The 22,096-nt window shown below is 47.7% G+C and overlaps 2 protein-coding genes across 6 annotated transcripts in view; one reads left to right on the top strand and one right to left on the bottom strand.

Annotated features, from left to right (window-relative positions):
* The window catches only part of spsb4a (splA/ryanodine receptor domain and SOCS box containing 4a), a 65,527-nt gene that overhangs the window by 6,291 nt on the left and 37,140 nt on the right, over window positions 1-22,096 (bottom strand). The gene's annotated exons all lie outside the window — the stretch shown is intronic.
* Window positions 11,193-15,252, top strand: zgc:136870 (uncharacterized protein LOC664693 homolog). Its single transcript, XM_042099536.1, is given in 4 exon segments — window positions 11,193-11,323; window positions 12,054-12,679; window positions 12,682-12,909; window positions 14,594-15,252. Coding segments are annotated over 3 exon segments (861 nt in total). The 5' UTR covers window positions 11,193-11,295; the 3' UTR covers window positions 12,889-12,909; window positions 14,594-15,252.

Genomic DNA, 22,096 nt, shown 5'->3' with positions numbered 1-22,096 from the left:
AGCTGTATAAAGACACACATGTAAGACTCTCCTACACACCCAGCCTCATTCTTTCTCTTCCTTTTATAGATAAATAGATAGATAGATACTTTATTGATCCCCAGGGGAAATTCAAATTTCAAATTCAAATTTTATACACATATCTGCAACACACACACAGGTCCCCTGAGGATGTGTAGTAAGAGTAGCATGTGTCCTTGACGGGGTCTTCAGAAAAACACTGCTGGTGATTCTAACTGCACTGATAGCAGACACATCATGTCCTTGAGACACAAAAGGCATGCAAGGGAAAGGAAGGATGATGTAACAATCACCCGCACAGCGGCCAATCGCGGGATCGTTCCCTTTTAATTAGGCAGTCAAGATTGATGTGCGTGTCTTATTGGACTCGGGGAATGTAGGATGGTGTCGGAGATTAATTACGGCTTCTGTTCCTGAATGCTGGGCATTGTTAGCGGAATGATCCTGTGAAACAAAGGGCGGAATCTCATTGGTGATCAGATATGCCCCTATTAAGGCAGGCAAACTGATGGAAGCCCAGAAGAGACCATGAGGCAAACGCCAACATCTCTTGAGAACATTCACTTCAAATTGTGTCTGATCACTGTCCGATAAAAAAATAAAAAAAACACCTTTAAATTGGCCTGGTGCTCTTTTTCCAGGAATATTCGATGCAATGAATCCCCCAGAGAGACCCTCACTCCCCACACACACACACACGTCTTTAAGCATTGGCGACACATGGGCCTAAAGTAGACCTGGTGGGGCGACAGAAGGCCTTGGCCACCGGAGATGATAGAGGATAGGCCAAGAGCAGAGGGGTTCTCGAGGAGAGCCAGTGCTGATATATGACTGAGGAGGGGGAGCGGGGAGAGGGCTGTAAATGAGGAGAATGTATGCAGTAGTGCAGGCCTGAGTTATGGGTCTGACCGCCCACAGGCCAGAGGGATCTCTACCTGATCCACAACAGATACACACTGAGCACAGGGGGGCATAAATATCATAAATAATACCAATACAAGATCCTACACTACATACACGCAGCAAGAAAGAGGCTGTAGCTGCTTTTCTCGCTTGTGTGTATGTATATATGTGTCTGTATATGTATACTGAAGTCTTATGTTAAGGCATCTGTTAGACTGTGTGCCCTGTGAGATCATTAAACAGCACGGAAAGTACAGAACACAACGTGCTCAGACAGACTGACCAACGGCCGGACGGAGGGAGCAGGCACCGCTCACGCAGCTGATGAGTCACGCAAGCCTCCCTTCTACCAATGCCACATCCCACTCCTCCTCTCAGTTGCATTCTCACTCCCTGCTCCCAGTCTTCCTGTCCCAATTCCCTTCTTTCAGTGTCCTTTTCCTAGTTTTATCCCCCCCATTCCCATTCTCTCTCCCAGTCCTTCCCCCTCGTCTCATTCCCATTTGCTCCCCAGCAGCGTTGTCACAGCCAGAGACGAGGGCTGGTAGTGTGGTGGGTGGCGCGGACTATGCCTCAGATGGACAGGGCTGGTTATGGATGGTGGCTGCATATTGAGCGTGGCACGCCTCAGACACACCTGATTTCCTCCACGGCCAAGGGGGACCAGACGCAGCCAGCCAAGCCAAGCCCAGCCAGAGGCAGAGCAGAGTATGCACACACACACACACACACAGACACACACAGTGTGACTCACCATAAAAAACATGTGAGGAAGAAGAAAAAAAAAAAAAAAGGAAGAGACAAAAAAAAGAATCAGTTTCTCTCTCTCTCTCTCTCTCTGTGTGTGTCTGTCTGGTGCTGAGAGAGCGGTGACTATACATGAGGGTGTAAACAGCTTTGTCAAGCTGACAGTGGGCAGGAGGAAGCAGAGGAGGTGTCAGAAGGCAGCCGACGCCGCTCAAAACGGATGGCTCTCTCTCAGAGAGATGGGCCTGCCGGAAGGGGGTGGGAGCACTGGACCAGACTGGTGTTTGGTTGAGCTGCAAGAAGATACGGTCTCTCTCTCTCTCTCTCTCTCTCTCTCTCTCTCTCTCTCTCTCTCCTTCTCTGCTAAATACCTTAACTGCGCCAAATTACTTAAAACGTCCTTCTCCCTCCCTGCTTTCACTCCTACTTTCCCCTCCTTCTTTCTATACTTTTAACTCTCCCTCCATCTTTGTCCCTCTCTCTGCACGCCACAAAACAGCGCGGCTCTGATGAGGCTGTGGGCGTGGAGGCCAGAAGAGCCTCGGGGAAGGGGAGGAGAGAGGGATGGAGAGATGAAAGAGAAGAAAGAGAAGACGACCAACAGACTGCGGGGAGAGTGGCTGGAGAGAAACAGATAAGCTATGGAGGAGGGAGATATGGCTTGAGGGAGAGTGAAACGTTGAGGGGGAAAAAGGGAGGAAGAGAGAGGAAGAAAGAAGGGGGCGTCGGCCTTGGCTAATGCCGACCATGGCGACCGTTCACAGTGAAAGATGGACCACCTGACATGTTCGTGCTGCAGGAACACGGAAGTCAGACAGTAATGACCTTTTCAACTTCAGCATGACTGACATGACTGAGACATAACCATAGCATCACCCCCCCCCCCCCCCCACACACACACACAGTTGGATGGGAAGTTGATAGCATCTCTTTCCCTGTCTACTTTTGACCGCACAAATGTGAAAAAGGAAGCAGACAGTACCAGACGCATATCCAACATCTCTCATGCCATTAAAATCCCCTCAACAGCCACCTCCACCAGTACACAGGCTGTCCCCAAAATAACCACTTCCTGTAGCAGCAGCAGCTCTCGTATCCCATCACCCCCCCAGCCACCCCCTCCTCCTCCTCCTCTGCCTCGAGGCCGTCGCTGCCGTTTAGCCGTAACATCACACCAGCCGCCGGCTCCAGTAAAGCTCCCCCGTTTCATTTGGCTTTTAATAAATCTCTTTTAAGTGCCTCCGGGGAGCAGGGGTGTGTGGGTGTGGGTGTGTGTGTGTGTGTGTGTGTGTGTGTCCTAAGAAGCCAGTGGCTGCTGTGGACAGGAGAAGAGGGGAGAGAGGGGGAACTGTCAGGGCCACAGCACTATAACTCGCATAAACAATTTACGGTAAATCTCATTTCACACACACGCCAGAGGAATTGAATCACAGATTATAATCCCAGGATGATGATTTTATATATATATATATATATATATATATATATATATATATATATATATATATATATATATATATATATATATATATATATATATATATATATAAATAAAACATAAACAATGCAACCTTGTGGACATCATATATATTGCAATATTTATCAGAATGCCAAATAGGCTGCCTCTCACTGTTATTGCTACAGACAGAGAGAGTAGCCAAGAGCAGTAATATATCATATCATATCAAAATTATGAGTCAACCAACCAGGAATCTCACTACAGAGTTGCCAGTCAGCATCAAAAATGACGCATCCCTCTTTAACCTCATGCTGAAAACAAACCAATGGCTAGATGGACGGACAGGCGGACGCATGATTGGATGGAATAATGAGTGTGCAGTTGGAGGAGCACACCATGTGATTCACTGCCGTGTCCACATGCTTGTCTACTCAGCTCTGAATAAAACCGCCCATGTGACCACGTGACTGTGGGAGCGAGATGGCCCCATCAGGCAGGCAGTAAATAATGTGTTTTATATCTGCCTGATTGTGTCCATTGAGATCGGCTGCAGATTGAGCCTGTGTTGCGCTCGGCCGTGTAATGTAGCCTAAGCTCCCTGTGATGCGTTTCATAAAAACAAAATCCCTTTGTAATTTCAATTACACGGCTTGCTGAGCACCAATCCAGCCCGTTTACACACACACACACACATCTGGCACCAAAAGACTTTTATTAAGAAATCCTGGAGCTGAAATGGTGGGGCAAGGTGCGAACGCCTCCAGGGTCGGGGATGTGTTAACCAGGGAGCACTCGGCCTGATGAAAAAGTGCATCACAGTACGTGCTACAATGCAATGGTATAAACCACATGCGTAAGTGGAAAATAGGTCTACATTATGCCCTGTAGTAATGCGGCTTCTATTTTGCAGGTGGCTATGAATCATCAAGTACTCAGGAACAGCTGAATACCACAGCAGAAACCGTGTTTATTTCCAGGGACTACATCCCTGTATACACATATGAAGGCTAGTGTCTCTGCTATCTGTAAGCTATATGGACTAGTCTTCCTTCTGTCTGTAAGCTATATGGACTAGTGATTCTGCCGTCTGTAAGCTAGGCTATATGGACTAGTGTCTCTGCTGTCTAAGCTAGGCTATATGGACTAGTGATTCTGCTGTCTGTAAGCTAGGCTATATGGACTAGTGATTCTGCTGTCTGTAAGCTAGGAAATATGGACTAGTGTCTCTGCTGTCTGTAAGTTATATGGACTAGTGTCTTTGCTGTCTGTAGGTTAGGCTATATGGACTAGTCTTCCTGCTGTCTGTAAGCTAGGCTATATGGACTAGTGATTCTGCTGTCTGTAAGCTAGGCTATATGGACTAGTGATTCTGCTGTCTGTAAGCTATATGGACTAGTGTCTCTGCTGTCTAAGCTAGGCTATATGGACTAGTGAGTCTGCTGTCTTTAAGCTATATGGACTAGTGATTCTGCTGTCTGTAAGCTAGGCTATATGGACTAGTGATTCTGCTGTCAGTAAGCTAGGCTATATGGAGTAGTGTCTCTGCTGTCAGTAAGCTAGGCTATATGGACTAGCATGGACTTTTCTGCTCACTGTATGCTGATCTATAGGCCCATGTGCTGTGGGTGTAGTGGTAGGAGGTTCAAACACAGGCCTTCTGGGGGTGGGTTGGATGACTCAGAGAAATCGTTCCTCCTGGGGGTAAGCTGGTAAGCCACACTCATAACAACAGCTTGCAGTTTAGCTTGTGGTTACTTTTTCTTCCATAGTTATATTCCTATACAATGCATTTACATACCTAAAAATAGAAAGAGAAAGAGAGAGAGAGAGAGAGAGAGAGAGAGAGAGAGAGAGAGGTAGTTGCTTATGCAGTTGAGAGTCAGGGTGACCTTCAAGAGATGATTGAGAATATGACACAGTCAATCATTCATTGTCACTATCTCTCATCCTTCTCCGTCTCTCCCCTGTTCACAGTACCATGTCTTCCCTCGGTCTGTACCCATCCCTTTCTCACACCCCCCACACCTCCCTGTTCACAGTACCATGTCTTCCCTCGGTCTGTACCATCCCTTTCTCACATTCCTCTCTCCCAACTGTCTCCCGTTTCTCCATCGAAGTAGCCATTCTTCTCTTATCCCCCTCTCTCCATACCACTCTCTCATTCTATCGGTCCCTCACTCACAGTTTCAGCCCAGAACAAATGAGTCATCCCATCCCACCCCCTACCATTATTGGCCCTTTCCCACCTCCCTCGTGAGTTAGGGATGTCATTTTGTCCCTGGCTTTCTCTCAGGCTGTCACTCAATCACAGGCAGGTATTGCACTTTCCTGCTTGATCTAGTCCCTCCCTCTCTCCAGTTTTGTCTTTCCCTTTCCCTAATGTGTTTGATCTGTCAGTCTATAATTTCCCCCTCTACCTCTACCTCTATTCAATTTCAATGGCGTAGCACAGCATTTGTAGACATAGATTCATAAATAACAATCATTAATCATGAGTAATTAGTCAACAACCAGTCCTTCTCATGTTCCATACAGGGCCCTGCCTCCCTCTCCCCACCACCCCTGTCTCTGTCAGGTTTGCAGTATGACCTCTCGTAGGTCATGTTCCCAATACAGTATATCTCCAATTTGTTCTCTATCTCTATCTCTCTCTCTCTCCACTGCAGCTTCCCCCTGTCTGCCTGCTCACACTGCTCTGAAAATGCCAGTCAGGACAGAAGAGAGGGAACTGGGGAGAGGTTGAGGGAGAGGTGAAACCGAGAGGAAGGAAGAAAGAGAAAGAGAAAGAGACAGAGAAAGAGAAAGAGAAAGAGAAAGAGAAAGAGAGAAAGAGAGAGAGAGAGAAAGAGAGAGAGAGAGAAAGAGAGAGAGAAAGGGAGGAATGGGAGTGAGAGACCAATAAAGAGATGGAATGGAGACATGGAGGGAGAAAGCACCGACCGAACTGCCAACAGAGGAAACAGCAGCAGCAACAACACAACAGGGCTGTAATGCACTCCACTGCGCACACACACACACACACGATTATGGGCTCCAAGAGCCTGAGCTTGAGCAGTGAGGCATAGGAGAGGCTTCCACCGCACTGGCATCCTGCTGGGAGGCTCCGACACCGATCCCCATGAGGGCCAGGCCACGGCAGTTAAGGTCAGAGCACATCAGCAACATGAAGAGAGACCGGGGCCACCGTAATGAGCTTTCAACACGGACTGGCTCCTCTCTGTAGCCCTCTCCAGAGGGACCGTGATCGTAAAAACAGGGACATGGCAGGCTGTTTGAGGCCCTCTGATAGACCTCGCTGCCAGTACGCCAGGGCTTCACATGGAATCTGTAAAAAAGCACGGCTGCCATTTTGATTTCACATGCATCCTGAATGACAGGGCTGATCGGCTGTGTGTGTGTGTGTGTGTGTGTGTGTGTGTGTGTGTGTGTGTGTGTGTGAGAGAGTGAGAGAGAGATTAGCTCTGTGTATCTGATTTTATGAGTGTGTGAAAGAAAAAGAGAATGAGAGTATTAGAAAAAAACTAGGCAGATTAGACAATAGCCCTCTGAGATATTAGCCATGAATGAGAGAGATATTAGCCTGTGCATGTGAGTGTGAGTCACTGTGATGTTTAATGCATACTGTGGAGGCCTGGAGGTAAGTGTTAAGACTGCGAACCCACTTGTCAAACATGCCACCACTCCGGCCAAGGACAGAACAACCCAGAAACCGCTGAGCTACGCCAGAACTATGAGCTGTGGCGAAACACCTTTCTTTATCACTCTCGCTCACGAACCCTTACATCAAACATCAATTTTGCTCATTAAAGCAGGAGCACACTTGACCTCTCCTGTTCTCTCCTGTACCACCACATGCGCACACACACACACACACACACACAAGCCTCTCTCCCTCCCTCACTCACACACACACTCTTTTTCAGAAACACAAACACCCGCTTCACCTGTCTGCCCTTGCTCAAAGACCGACTCTCTTCTTGAGTGTGGGTAGCAGGTGACGGGGAAAGAGGCGGTGAACTCTCCGACACGCTCGGCTCTGCCCTTCTCTGCCCTGCATGCGAACATGTCCAGCAGGGAGCTGGCGCCCGCCTGAGCTACAAGCGTCAAAGGAAACAGAAATGACTGGGGCACAAAGGTCACTTTCTATCCCCCTCTCGCTGACACATAATCCCCCGCACGTGCACACACACACACACACGTGCACACACGTGCACATCCAGTAACGAGTCAGTTGCTGATGAAGATGGGGCCTGTTAGTCAGACACCCTCTGGACTGATCTCGGCACAGATGAACTGCGAACGCGTTCCCTCATCTGAACTGCAGTGAGGTGTGTTTGATTGAGGGCCTGCCTCTCCCTGGGCCTCGGACATTTTCTCTATTTCCCTCCACTCCTGGCAGCTCAAGAGGGACATCTGTATGGCACACCATGATGTGGACACACACACACTTTAACTAAACCTGCCTGAGCACACATGGGGCATGGAGATGGAGGGGAGAGAGAGAGAGAGAGAGAGAGAGAGAGAGAGAGAGAGAGAGAGAGAGAGAGAGAGAGAGAGAGGGAGAGACACTCCCTCATAAAGAGACCTCACAGATGTGGACTACAACTGTGTGTGTGTGTGTATACACATGACAAGACAACTTCAAAACACATACACAGACACACACACACATAGAGGCCAAGAGACAGAAACACAGTGACACGCACACACTAATCTCCTGCACAGCCAGATGGATGGTGATTATGGGATAGGGAGGGCAAAGGGTGAGATTTGGCAAAAACATGAACTGAAAGGTGTTCAAGGACAGGAGGGCACACATACATGCACAGGGATGTGGACACTTCACCCCTTCCACAGATGTAAGGAAACACACAAACACCTCCCCCCACACACACACACCCACCCCAAGACCCAGAACCAAACATGTTTGCCATTCCATAACAGCACACACACACACACACACTGCAGCTGTGTGCATACACAGACTGTTATCTGGCAGGCAGAGCGGCAGACGCATAGGCTACGCCCACACCATTTTGTTTTCCTGTTAAAATCCGAATTTTCATCATCACCACATTTTCATCATCACCTCATCTACACTACTCTGCCGTTTGAGCTCCTGAAAAAGCGATCTGAAACGGTCTCCATATTCATTGGAAAACAAAGAAGTCCACATTCTCTTCCTGACTGGATCTGGTCAGTCTGATGTGTCTTGACTCACCATGATGTCCATTACTAGTCTCCCAGTGGTGAGTGCAACACTGAGACATGATGAAATGTTTGTTTGTTTGTTTATTTATTTATTTTAAAGCCATTTCAGCAACTAAGGCTACTGTACTTAATGGCCAGAACATTGTGTTTAAATATGTTTTTTTTTAATTTTTTATCTGTGCTAGTAAGATATTCTAAAACTTTCAAAGGTGAGACCTTACTAAAAACATCAACCACAGAATTTTGGTGACACAATTGTTGTCTTTTAGTTTTCAAGGCAGGGCCAAGATGAAATGTATTTACTACTGTAGCATTACTGTCTTTTATAGCATCTGCAGAGCAATGGTGACAATGGCGCAAATGGCCATGTGATTTGTGCGAATGATCATGTGTTCCACGCTTCAGGTGTCCACCTTCTGTCGATAGGTGTCCCATGCGGACCAGATTCAGAATTTGCAAACCTGTGTGTGGACAGAGAGTGTATACAGAATGAAACATTTTAAAACGGAGGAGTGTGGATGCAGCCATAGACAGGCTGACACGACGAGACAAAAACACACACACACACACACACACAATGTTGGCAGCAGTTCATCAGTGCTGAGTAAGAGAAAGACACAGTATGAAGTGTGGACAGCAAAGCCCTTCTAATCACCACAGCGGATGGAGAGAGGGAGGAGGGTGGGGGAGTAGGAGCACGTGCTCGCCGCTCTTCGAGTCCTGGCCTGAAGGAATGCCACCCTCCCATCTACTGTGATCCTCCTCCCGAGCTCCTCTTTGATCCCACAAATCCCCTCTTTTGTCTTTTTCCTCTCTATCCACTCCCTCTCTCCCTCTGCCTCTCTCCCACTCACATTCTCTTCACCCACTCCTCTCGCCTTTATTCTATCTTTCCTCCTTCCATCAACTGTCATCCCTTTCTCATCTAGAATGTTATCCCACACCCTCTCCTTCCTCTCCTCCTCAGCCACCTCACCACCACAGTGATTCAGACCTACTGCGCCAGGTGCTACTTGGTGCGTCATCTTGCCCAGAGCTGCAGGGTTGTGTGTGTGTGTGTGTGTGTGTGTGTGTGTGTGTGTAAAACACAGCCTTCCGTGTTTAGCAGAATAAAACAGCATACATAATAAAGATGCATGTGCTGACCATGGGGTAACTAGGAGTTAAGAGTTTATGGTCAAAGTCACAGTTACAGTCAAAGTCACACCAAACCTTCCATTTGTATCTACCTACTATTGTACATTAGTTGACACACTGAACCACAAATAAAGTTAAATAATTAAGGTCATGATTCATTGCATAAGTTGGAGTGGAAAAATAAAACAGCCAATTCCTAAGGATTGGATAAAACTAACACCCTTTAATATAAATGTAATACCTCATGTTGTTCCCTACATGTAATTGCTTTTAGGTAACCGTCTGATGCAACAAGGGTGATGCAACAAGGGTCAGGCACACAAGGGTCAGGCACACACAGCTGTGGCCCAGAGCAGTGTGTTCTCCAGCCCTTGATCCTTCAGAGAGGGAGAGCAAACAGAGAGCCCAGAGGTGCGTTCAAATCTGCCAAACACTGGCGAACATGACTTGTGGTGAACATGTTTTCTCTGAACAATTCAATTTGAACGATTTGGTGTTAACATTCCATTGTAACGGTAATTGCATTGTTGCCTTCATCAATCTCACGTCCAGTTCCACTGTATGTTCGCGGAGAACTACCTCCTCAGACTGTTAGCAATTGTTCGCCGAAATCTCAAGGCTAACGGAAAACTGTTTGCAAACGTTCGCCCAGGTTTGCTTCCATGCACAGGGATTCAATCTGTGGGCCAGTCACAGGCCAATGTCAGGTGCAGCTCTCAGATCAGACCTCCAAGCTCCAGCTCATGACTGCCCATTTAGCCCATTACTGAGAAAGAAGTACATAAATGACAGATATCTGTGTGCTGAGTGAGGCATTAATCCTCTGTGAGGCAACTAAAACTGTATGAGGAAATCACGGACACATATTTGTATGTTGTGTAACACATTACTTCTAGTCTATATGGGCCAGACCTGATTGAAGGACATGGAGAGCATGCAATACGAGTCCCTGATGTAGTTCATCTGTGACGCGGTCCTGTAGTGAACCGGATTACGGGCTGCAGAGAGCACTTACTGCAGCTCCAGTTCTGTGTGCCAGAATGACTGATCACTGACCGGGTGGTGGGCATGTATGACATTAGCATCCATCAGACAGCACAGGAGCTGGTCTTGGCAGCTTTAAAGGGCCCACGTGCCATTCAGCACACAGGACGTTACATGTGCAGCTGTTAAAGGTGTTACGTCTCTCTTCTCTGGTGCAGGGTTGTCACTTGAGTCTCAGAGACACAAATTGGCAATGTTGCAATTGTTACAGAGTTTGGTTTAGATTGTCTTTGCTGAACACACTTCTCTCTCTTCACCTGCATTTGCTATTTTCATGGCTTTTTAAACTGCTGCCCTTCCCTCTTCCTCTTGCAGTTAGGGTTTGCTGTTATCATCACAATAAAAGAGAACATAAAAAAAAACCATGTGCAGATCACAAACAAAAGCCCCACACCCATTCCCGCTCTGCTGGAATATGAGAGTGCATGTGTGTGTTTTTGTGTGTGCTTACATAGTCATGATCATTGTGATTTTATTACTTCACGGACAATGCTGTATTAAAACTCTACTCGAGTGTTTCTACTCCTGCCTGCCCTTCCTGGTTAACATTCATAAAACGTAATAGGCAGCCGTCCAAGCTGCAATCTGTTACTGGGCATGGTCATGTGCACACAACCCCTTTGCAATAGGAGGTGTATAAAGACCTCTTCTAAAGACATTCAGGCTTTCAAAGGCATCAGTTTGTGTTGACTTGACAAGCTGGCATTAACAGTGCTACCGGTACTAACAGACTTCTCAAAAGCCGAGGTTTCAATGACTATTGATGGTAGCGAATGGACGACGGGAACTTACAAGTTAGAGGTAAGGCGGTTTTCAGTTGAAAGTATTACTGTAGGTCATTGCTTTTGTCCAGAGACTTCTCTGTAAAATTCTCTGTAAAAATGCATTTTGCGGGGGGAATCCTAAAAGGCGAATGAGAGAACGAGACAGGGAGTGAGCGGGCGATAATCACTGGCTTCTATCATGCCTGTAGGGGACATGAATGCAAATGAAAAATGACTCTTGTTGTCTAAAATGTCTCTGCCACGCTGTCAAATCAGAGCCTATTCATCCCATTTGTCTCGCCCCGGATCCTTTAAACATGGTTTACACAAGAGAAGAAAAGGGAAGAGAAAAAGCAAACCCCTCTAAAATGCCAGAAATGGCAGAGTCAACAGTAATTGCTGCCAGGGGGATGGTCTACAAACAATAGCCTTTAAAAGGTTTAGAGGAGCGGTACTCCAGCCTGTAGAGTACCGCTAGAGTACCGGCAATGTGACGCTTGAACTCCGAACATACATACGCTGCTGCCCAAGACCATTTTTACACTTCCACTTTGTAGAACCAAGATGACTGCATGAATGCTAGAGTTTCTTTTGAGAGAATACACAGAGCCGACAGCGAGAAATCCATGAGGACCATTTAACAAAATGTGATGAAACAATGAACTGGATTATAACTGAGGACTACTGCTTTGTGTATGTGTGTTGCGCTTTTCTATGAACACTCACATGCTAATGCTAACAACAGTAGCGTGTTGTTTTTGTCTCAGGTTCAGAGCTGAGGCTGCTGGTGCTGGGGCCCAGCCGCGTGGGGAAGAGCTCTCTGGGCAACCTGCTGCTCGGTCGCCAGGCCTTTGACACGCGGGGCGGATGGGGCACCGAGGCTGCCCGGGGAGAGGCCAGCGGACGTTGCCTCCTATTGGTGGACACCTACGGGTGGTGCTCGTGGGAGGAAGAGGGTGACAAGGAAGGGGATGAGGATGATGGAGAAAGTTGGGAGGAAGAGAATGAGGGGAGGAAAAGGAGGAGGAGGAAGGTGTCCAAAAGCAAGAAGCTGGAGCTGCTGGGCGCATTGATCCTTTGTGACCCGGGGCCCCACGCCCTGCTGCTGGTGCTGCCCCTACTGCACTTCAGCCGGCGGGAGAGCGCCGCCCTGCAGGCCCGCATGGAGCTGCTCACCCCCAGGGTCTGGAGCCACACCGTGCTAGTGTTCACGCTGGGGGACAAGCTGGATCCTGGACAGGGGCGCACCTTCCAGCAGTACCTAGAGGGCACTGGCGAGCAGCTGCACTGGGTGCTGGGCGCCTGTCGCTACAGGTGCCACGTGGTGAACAACAAAACTGCGCAGGACAGGGTGCAGGTGACCAGGCTGCTGGAAAAGGTGGAGGACCAGGTGACCAGGAGAACGGCGGATGGCACTTCTCACTCGTCATGTCCTGCCGCATGGAGGAGGAGTGGACGTGCAGGGAGAGGGAGGCCAAGGAGCGGAGGGAGAGGGAGGGGCAGGAAAAGCATCAAGAGGCATCACTGATGGACACATGGCTGCGTATGGACACCGTCTCCTCATACTCAGGCAGACTGCAGCCAAAGGGTTCCACACACTGATGCCAGTGTGCCAAGGCTGAGGTGGGTGCACTACTGAGGCTGAAATATCAGATAATGTTTTATCCTTTACTCTTTCATTTATCATTTACTGACAGATTTTTTTTTTCATAGCAATTAAGCACTTTTAGGGGAATGGGGTATGGGGGGGGAAAAAAACTGGAACCGGTACAGATTGCTTGAATTAGGCTCAGAGCTGTTATTTACAACCTAACTGGAGCAAAATACCTAAGTGCCTTTAGACGGCCATAAGGAAGATGAAAAAGTAATTAAACAAGAAATTAATTCTGTTATTTTATGTCAGAGTGCTGTAAGTGTTTACTCGACATAACTCCGCAGACTAATGCATAGTGAGTATCCATACTCCCTCTAATGCATACTTAGGTAGAGCGATAGGTTTCAACTCGAAAGCCTTGGGAGCCATTTGCCCCTGTGGCTTAAGGGGAGCTTAACTGCTTACTGATACAGCAAGTCCTCAGCACAAGGGGCCTAACGTACATGATCCAAGCCTCCATTATACTGTAGACGATCACGCTGTCTTACTTAAGGCTTTGAGGGAAGTCACTGTTGCGAGTAGGGTTTGGAGTTTTCTGCTTCTTACAGTATTTTCAGTCACAAGCCCACTGTTTCACAGCATGACTTGCATCTTTTTGATGTTGATGATGTAGCCTACCCTGATGGTGCCACAATGTGTTAGGTCACCATGGTCCAGGAGTTCCAGACTTTGAGTCAACGTGTATGAGCTTTGGCTGTAACGATCAGTAAGGCCAGAGGAGACACACTCACACGGAGGTCTCTGTGGTCAACAGAGCGCTCATCCATGGACGGTAAAGACACCGAATGGAGAGACTATGGGAACTTATGGGGGCCACGGCCCCCTAATCTCATTAGATGCAATCTCCTCACCGCAGAGACAGAGGGACCACGTGGCTTCCCCTTATCACAGCACAGATTGCATTGATTAATGGACAAGGCCCTTATAAAAGGCACTTATTCAGGACTTATGTAAGGCCTTATCAGGACAGGGAAACACAGGGCCAGAGGGGGCACACAGGTGGATATGAAAGGCACTGCGTGTCAGATGGCCAGCCAATTGCTTGCACTTGTTCCGTGAGCTGGGCTACTCATTCAAAATCCACTCCAGGTTGGAGAGTGTACAAGGGTGGGTCACAGTAAAGAGCGGTTACATTCTTTTTTTCAATTCTCTAAAAAACACCTTCTCTCCCGCTCTCCTTGTTAACACTCCCCTGCGTTGACTGATGGCCGTGTCGCGCAGAGATGATCCGCAAGCTCGCACTTTAACTGATTGCCCATTTGCACTTTGTCTTCCTCTAAAGAGGTGCCCTGGCTCCCCAGGCAGCAGAGTCCATCCATCAGACGAAAGATAAAGAGGAGACGGAGAGAGAGAGGGAACAGAGCATGTTTTCAGAGGTCTCAAAACTTCTACAGCTTGTGTCTACTGTGTGTAACAGTTGCATGTGTGTGTGTGTGTGGGGGGGGGGGGGGCTTTGTTCAGACTCGAGGCCATAATTTTCCACCATCTTCCAATCCATCAGCATCTGCCTCTAGAACAGCCAGGTCCCTGGGCATGCTTCTGGATTAGTGTTCGAGTGTGTGAGCGAGCGGATCGCACTGCTGCTGCTGATGCTGCTACTATTGTTGTTTGCCAATTACACTTATACTTCCATCCAAAACTTCTCTCCAACAGATGCAGAGCTCAAGCAGCTTACAGATCTTCAAACTCACGCAGACATTTGGAGGCATCACACGCACTTGGCTACTAAAGACATTTTCTGGCCCTGAATCCCCGCCTGGCTACCTTTGGCAGCATTGGCGGCTGCTGACCTACACTCTGTGATTATGATCACCACCACATCGCCCACCCCCCTACTGCCCAGAATTCACTCAGAAACCACATCTACCACTGCCAGTCATAATTTACCATTAATGGGCTCTACCGCTGTCCATCACGGACGGTCGGCCCCTGCCTGGAATCTGCTGTGTGACGCAGCTCAGCTCTGGAGTTCTACCCACACAGCAGCAGGCACCGCAAGGGACAGGGGCTAAACTAAAGCCGCGCAAGAAGGCCCTCAGGTCTGTTCTTAAATCGCCTCGTCTTACTGGTACTTTACAAGCCGCCTTCAAAGATCGGAGGCTGCTCACCGCCACTTCAACACGGAGTATTTAAACAAACAGATCAGCTTGAGCTCATTGGACTCCACGAACATTTAAATGGGTTAATGTATAGTTGGTGCTTTAGTGCTTTATCTATACTATCCCTCATTTTTTAATTATGCTATCAGTGCTCCCACCATGAGCATTATTTGTTCAGGGAGCTACTATTTAATAAAGCTGTTCTTCCAACAGCACCTCCTGGTCGCCTCTGAGGCTTGATCTCTCAGACTCTTACACGGTTATCTCTTCGACCCACAGTGCTCATAAAAACCTGATATTGTTGTTGATACTCTCACGCACCCCTTTGCGCACAGAGTCTACCAGTTAGACCGTTAACATAATAACAACCAAGCACTTGTGTGTTTGAAACTTGTGTGTTCATACCATTTCAAATCAAGAGATGATGTAACTCTTTAAATTAATAGACTGAGCCTGGTGAACAAGAGAGAGGAACAGAAGTGTTGGAGGACACTGCCAAGAAGGGCACCTGCTGTCTGTGTAGTCGGCAGCCAATTTCCTTTCTGCTGAATGTAATCTTCCCTTTAGGCAAGAGCTTCTTAGAATATGCAGATTGCCATTTCAGATAAGAGGGAGGATAGCACATCACTTGGGGACACTTTTCAGGAGACACGTGTGTGTGGTGAGGAGCGAATTGGATTATTAGAGCGAGAGATATCCCTTTCACGTCTTCTCCTCTGACGATTTTGTCTCTCCTCTCTCTCACACTCTCTCTACAGGAGGAGCTCCATTGACCTCATTCTACTGTGTGTGTGTGTGTCTCTCTCACACTCACACACAGAATCAACCACCCACACATGTACAGATCCATGCATACATATATGTGCCCAATAATGCACTGATACACATATGTACACATTTACACCAATACATCTAGAAATACCTTTGTACGGAGTGGTGTTGTGAAGTCACCATCTAGAAAAGCACTGCACTGTAACGGCACACCGTTAAGGCCTCTGGCGGCCTGGCTTCCTGACCCAGCCTTCCTGTCGCCGCTGTAAGAAAACTCCCCAACGCAACCAAACCCGTTGGGGTGAATCCGATCTCCAACCTGATGAAACTGGCCAACTTCAGATCTAGAAACCTGCACTTGAGAAACCTGCAGACTAGAATGTGGCACGGTGCAGACTGCAGAGCGGTGGACTGACAGACATTAGCAGACATTTTGTGGGAAGTAATAAAAAAAAAAGGGATTAAATTGGGTATTTTTTGGTGCAGGCTGGGGACAACTGACAGCAGATAGTTCGTCAAAGAGGGGAAATCTCATAGCCGCACAACCTCTCAGGTGTACACACACACACTATGGCCCCATTCACACCTGGTACACAGTATTCAATCTAGGCCATTTCACACCTTTAAGCAGTTGCGTATACACCTGGCATCAAAATGCGATCTCACAAGTGCCTCTCATATCGGATCTTACATCCCCACTGAAGACCAACAGTGCTTCATGTTTTCCAACGACCAAATGCCACAACCTTACTTATATATCTGAGGCAAGTATCTTGAATCAGGGATAGCCAGGCTATTTGAACATGTTGAACTTGAACATGTTGTTCCGTTATGCTTTCAGTTTATTCAAATCCAAGTGTAAATCGATAATTCAACAATGTAACTTCTCACTAAGACTTGTGTACAAAACAAAAAATTGCTAGTCTGATCTATGTTGTGATCAGTGTTTTCAGAAGCATTAAAATATATCCATCAGCCATCTAAACCATGCATGCGCTAGTGTTCCTAACAGATATTTTCCTTGCCAAAATGTAGCCTATTTAGAGCTTTATTTAAACTTTATGATAGCTAGTGGGTTTATATGATATCTGCATAATCCTGCTCACAGATTAATAATAACTACAGTACAACATCCTCTGATAGACACTGAACTCAAATCGTGGGGTTCTGCAGTCATTTTTAAAGCATTAAAGGCTGAGAGGTAAAGGATTCAGGCACCTCAGCATGTCCTGTCCTTGTCCTTCACAAAGTTGGAATGCAATCTTGATTAACATTATTCCCTTTTTAAACTAATGCTGCTTACTGGACATTAAAAATCTTGTAATGTGTGGGTTTGAAATGCCTTATGACATTTATAAATGCCCATTTTGGTGTCTGGGCTCACGTCTGTTTGTGTGTAGACAAGCCGAATGCAATCTGCAAGATGTGATTTGACTAATAGCTCACATCTGGCATACGTTCACAGCCTGCACTGGAGACGAGAAATGCCCAAGATCGGACAGTGTAATACAGACACAAGACACATCCATAAATACACATGCCTTCTCAAGCACACACCAAGCAGATACACACACCCATACCAATACAAAGATTCCATTGGCTTGGTCTAGTATGGATTCTTGCAGTAGCAACAGTGGTCTCTGGAGGCCAAGTGATCAGAGAGGATGGGTATACCATACTTTATTTATGCATTACCGCTTTATCTATACAATGCCTTTTACTTGCCTGTTATCTTATGTTTGGCCCTGTGATATTCATCTGTTTTAAGACCAGCTATGCAATAAAGTAATTCTTCCAACAGTAGCTCAGAGTCCCTAAGTGGTGGGTGGGGGTGGGTTGGGGATGTGGTGGGGTTTGAGTGGAGGCGATGCAAGGCCGGATCCATGGATTCCAGCTTGTGCGGTGGCAGGGAGGGGCAGAGTTCGCCTCGAGATCGATCCAGCACACCACTAGCGCAGGGCGAGGACGGGGATGAGACGAACGTCTGGCGCCCTGCGGTAAGACGACCTGAGCTCGAGGGCATGCAACATTTACAGGGGATGTGCTGCTTCCATTGCCCAAAGGCACCGGTCACATTCCTCCAGAGGGCCTCCGAGACACCGGAGCCCTGCTGCTGGGGCCGCATCACCCCACGCCTCCGCCATTAGCCGAGCCCCTCCCAGAGCTGGGTCCAGCCAGGGCGGACGATCACAGAGGGGCTACGGTGAACAAGCAGGAGTAGGTCGTCCTTAAAGTAATGATCAAACGTGGCAACATTTTTTTTTTTTTTTTTTTTTTTTACAGATATGTTGCCACTGCAATCACAGGACCCGTTCCTTGGTGTCCTGATTGGGTGAACAACAAGTTTTCAGAATTTCAGTTTTCTAGATAAAGAAACAAACCAAAAAAATGTCTCCCATCAGCGATACTGAGCTAAGCAACACTGCCCTCTGTATCAGCTCATTACAAGTAATTATAGGATCAATCTTCAGACAAACCATTTCATTTTGAAGTTCTCCAAGAAATACATAGACAAGACAATAAAACAGATCAGCACATCCATCTGATTCCTTTGAGGCATCCTTTAGACCTAAACTCCACCTGCCCCCTGACCCCAGAGGCTTCTTTTGGTAGTGTACACCTACATTTAGTCCCAATCTTGATTTCTCATCTAGCCTAGAGGCTTCTCTTCTTAGGCCCTGACCCTGAGCTCACAGCGATCTTAAAAGTATTGAGGATAAGTGCCACTGAAGCCCTGTTTGTGTGTGTGTGTGTGTGTGTGTGTGTGCGTGTGCGTGTGCGTGCATGTGCGTGCGTGTGTGTGTGAGTGAGAGAGAGAGACAGATAGAGCGAGCTGACCTGAAAGTGTGTGTGTGGTGATCTGTGGGGGGTTCCTGTGAAAGGAGGCAGGTCAGCTGAGGGCAAATATTAGCTCTGCCAGCGGGCATAACGACACAAAGATGCCTCCCTCAGTAATAACAAGGCCCACTGTGTCAGGAACTCAATAAGGAAACAGATGCTTGCCCGATACAGCATCACTACTGTGTGTGTGTGAGAGATTTTGGGGGTGGTTTGTGGAAGTGTGTGTGTGTGTCTGGGTCTGGGTGTGAGAGAAAGAGAGTGAGAGACAGCAAACAAGAGAACAGAGCTAAGCTGGCAGCAACGTTTGTCTGTTGTGTTGGCTCTCCTCGGAAAGGTTTTGTTTGGGCGTAACAATGGCTCTGCGGCAAGACTGCAGGATGGGAGCTGAATGCTGCTAAACGCAGCCTTTATATATCGGACTTGAACGCCCATTCACTCACAGACAAGACAGCAGCACAGCAAACACAGCCCTCTTCCAGCAGGGATGTGTGTGTGGATGTGTATTGACAAATAAATCTGGGCCGGATCTGGCGCGGGCCGGTGCCATGTTTGTGCCAGTATCACACTAATGACAGAGTCAGCTGCCAGTGGCCGCGAGCTGGAAAGATACAATGAAAGAGAGGGTCTGAGAGAGACTACAAGAGTAGGGTGTCAGTGTCAGAGGAGTGGGTTACTGGACCAACACAACTGATCCTGGATCGGCTTAGAGGGCACAGCAACAGCAAATTAGACCCCTCTTTGTGTGTTTTCGTTGAAGTCAGTTATTGGTGTGGTAATGGACTTTCCTAGCAGTCCATGCCCCAAAGGCATTCTACAGAGACACTGTGTGGGAAATGGGAGCCATAGTGTGTGTGTGTGTGTGTGCGTGTGTGAGAGACTTCACTACAAGGCAACAATTCCACAGACCTGACTTTCCTGAAAGCTGCTGTGCCAACAGACTGGAAAGTCATGTGTGTGTCTATGTGTAAATGTGCGTCTTTGTTCTCACAGACAGCTCCAACTTCCAACCAGAAAAAGCCACTTTTAGCATATCACGTTCCATGGCTCATGCAAATTGGAAGAGAACATATGCAAAGGGCCACCTCAAAAAACAAAGTCACACACCTTATCACACACACACACACACACACACACACACACACACAAAGACAAAGGCACACACAGGGTCACTGCCAGGAGCCAGGTGTTCTGTTCCCGTGAGTCGGTTAAAAAGATGGGCACGTTATGGAAATAGACTCAAGCTTCTTCACTCACACAGACATCATGGCGGTTAAGCCATCCATCACTGCCAGAGCACAGCCCAGCCCAGCAGACACCTGGGGCAACCTGCGCTACCACTACGGGACAGACACCTGCGCGCTCTACAGGGAGACCATTACGGGCTCCATCACGGAGTCGTTGGGGACACGGAGTCGTTTAGTTCCCTCAACAGTCTTGCACAACAGTGCTGCTCACCGTCTGGATGCAGTGGTATCTATTCACAAAGCATTCCAGGTGAGGCCACCGCACACAGAGAGCTATAACGCCATGGAGATGAACATGAAAAGGATATCTAACTGTGAAATGGTTTTTTGAAAGACTCTCACTGAAAAGGAAGAGTCTCATTTCAACGTTGCCATGGCCACGCCGACTGTTTTTTTTCTGTGTGTGGGTGTGTGTCTGTGTCTTTCTGCGCCACGGTCTTTTAGCGAGGCAGCGGGTGAAAGAAAGCCCTGAGGGGGGGTGGGAAACGAGCAGGTGAGATGTTTATTTCCTGCTCGTACGTGTGCTCATGCTTCCCGCGTTAGGGGGCCGCCTCGCATCTCTGACTCGCTGAGTGTCTCTCGCCCGCAGCCTCTCACAGAGGACACCCTTTTGTTCCGCTTTGCTTTTTTGTTAAATACACCCCCAGGGCAAAAGAATACATCTCTCTCTCTTTCTTGCTTACCGGTCTCTAATGTCTTCTCTCACACACACACACACACACACACACACACACACACAAAGATTCAAAAAGATACCCATACATACAGACACACTACACAAACGCATGAACACACACACCAAGGGCATAGTGTGCACATTTGTGAAGCTCTGTGTGTGTGTGTGTGTGTGTGTGTGTGTGTGTGTGTGTGTGTGTGTGTGTGTGTGTGTGTGTGTGTGTGTGTGTGTGTGTGTGTGTGCCACCTTTACCAAGCACTGAAAGGGATCAAAGGAGTATTGGGAAAAAGGAGAAGGCATTCTGTATTTAGAAGTTGGCCGCGGAGAGAGGGAGGGAGGGGGGAGGGGGAGAGAGGGAGGGAGGGAGGGAGGGAGAAAGAGAGACATCAGATTCCATCACCTTGGCTCTAGTGACTCATCTTCAAACATCTAGGGACTTAAGCTCCACCAGTGAGGGAGAGGGAGGGGGGGGGGGGGGGGGGGGGGGCTCCTGCTTCTCCTCTACCTTACCAACAAAGATATTCTCAGTGCTCAGCACGCTATAAGACTTAGAGCCTCCCAATAGCACAGGTGTGTGTATGCATGGTCTAGAGATGCTCTGGTTTCTGCTCATAAATTAACGGTGTACAGAGAAGACAATCACAAAAAGGACTCTCTTCATAAGGTGCAGGAGGAGTGAAATAGCATCTGAAGAACCAGGAAATGGGTCATGCCATGGCAACATCTGAACAATCTAGGAAAGCACCATTTAGAGGACAGAGTCTCCTTATCTGAATGGTAGAGCACGCTTGGCTATTAAGGCATTTAGTCTAACTGCCAGTAAAAATGTTACACCATACTTTGCCCGTATCCATTTTGGAACTGCAGAATTTATTCCGCACACAGCAAGTAATGCAAGTAAAGTAACAGGATTTCCTTGGATTGGTGGGTTGCATATAAAAACCCATATTTACTTGAGTCTACAGCCTAGCATTCAGATTCATTACCTAGGGAAGTACTTCACATGAAGTGGGAGTAGGTGTTATTTTCAGAGGCAGCCACCGACTGACAGAGGTTACATGACACATGCTTGAGATTAAAATATCTGAAAAGGAGCTCAGACGGTAACTCACACAAGCCATTAATGAAGGCATTTATAATACAGTTCCAGGCTTTTTATGACTCGGCCCATTAACAGCAAGATAGTTCACAACCACGGCTTCACCCTCCCCTGCAAACAGTTGTGTGCACACACACACAGTTATGCATGCACTCAAATACATGCACACAGTCTCTTACAGCAAGCACTCATGCACAATAACACATGGTTCTGCCAGTAGCACCTAACAAAACCAGTCTCTATACCAACACAGACACAAACACAGTCCTTAGGTCTGCTGGAGACAACCGCCCTCCAGAGCTCTTGGACTGGCAATTAAAAGATTCCGTGAGGTGGCGGCATGATGAGGCGACCGGCACTAAGCGCCCCGTTCAGCCACTCGTTTCCCCGCACGCCTCCCAGGATTAACACCAGCTGCTCTCTTTC

This window comes from Alosa sapidissima, chromosome 1 (genome assembly GCF_018492685.1).
Source record: "Alosa sapidissima isolate fAloSap1 chromosome 1, fAloSap1.pri, whole genome shotgun sequence".
NCBI classification, from domain to species: domain Eukaryota; kingdom Metazoa; phylum Chordata; class Actinopteri; order Clupeiformes; family Clupeidae; genus Alosa; species Alosa sapidissima.
This window is presented reverse-complemented; position numbering and strand designations above follow the sequence as displayed.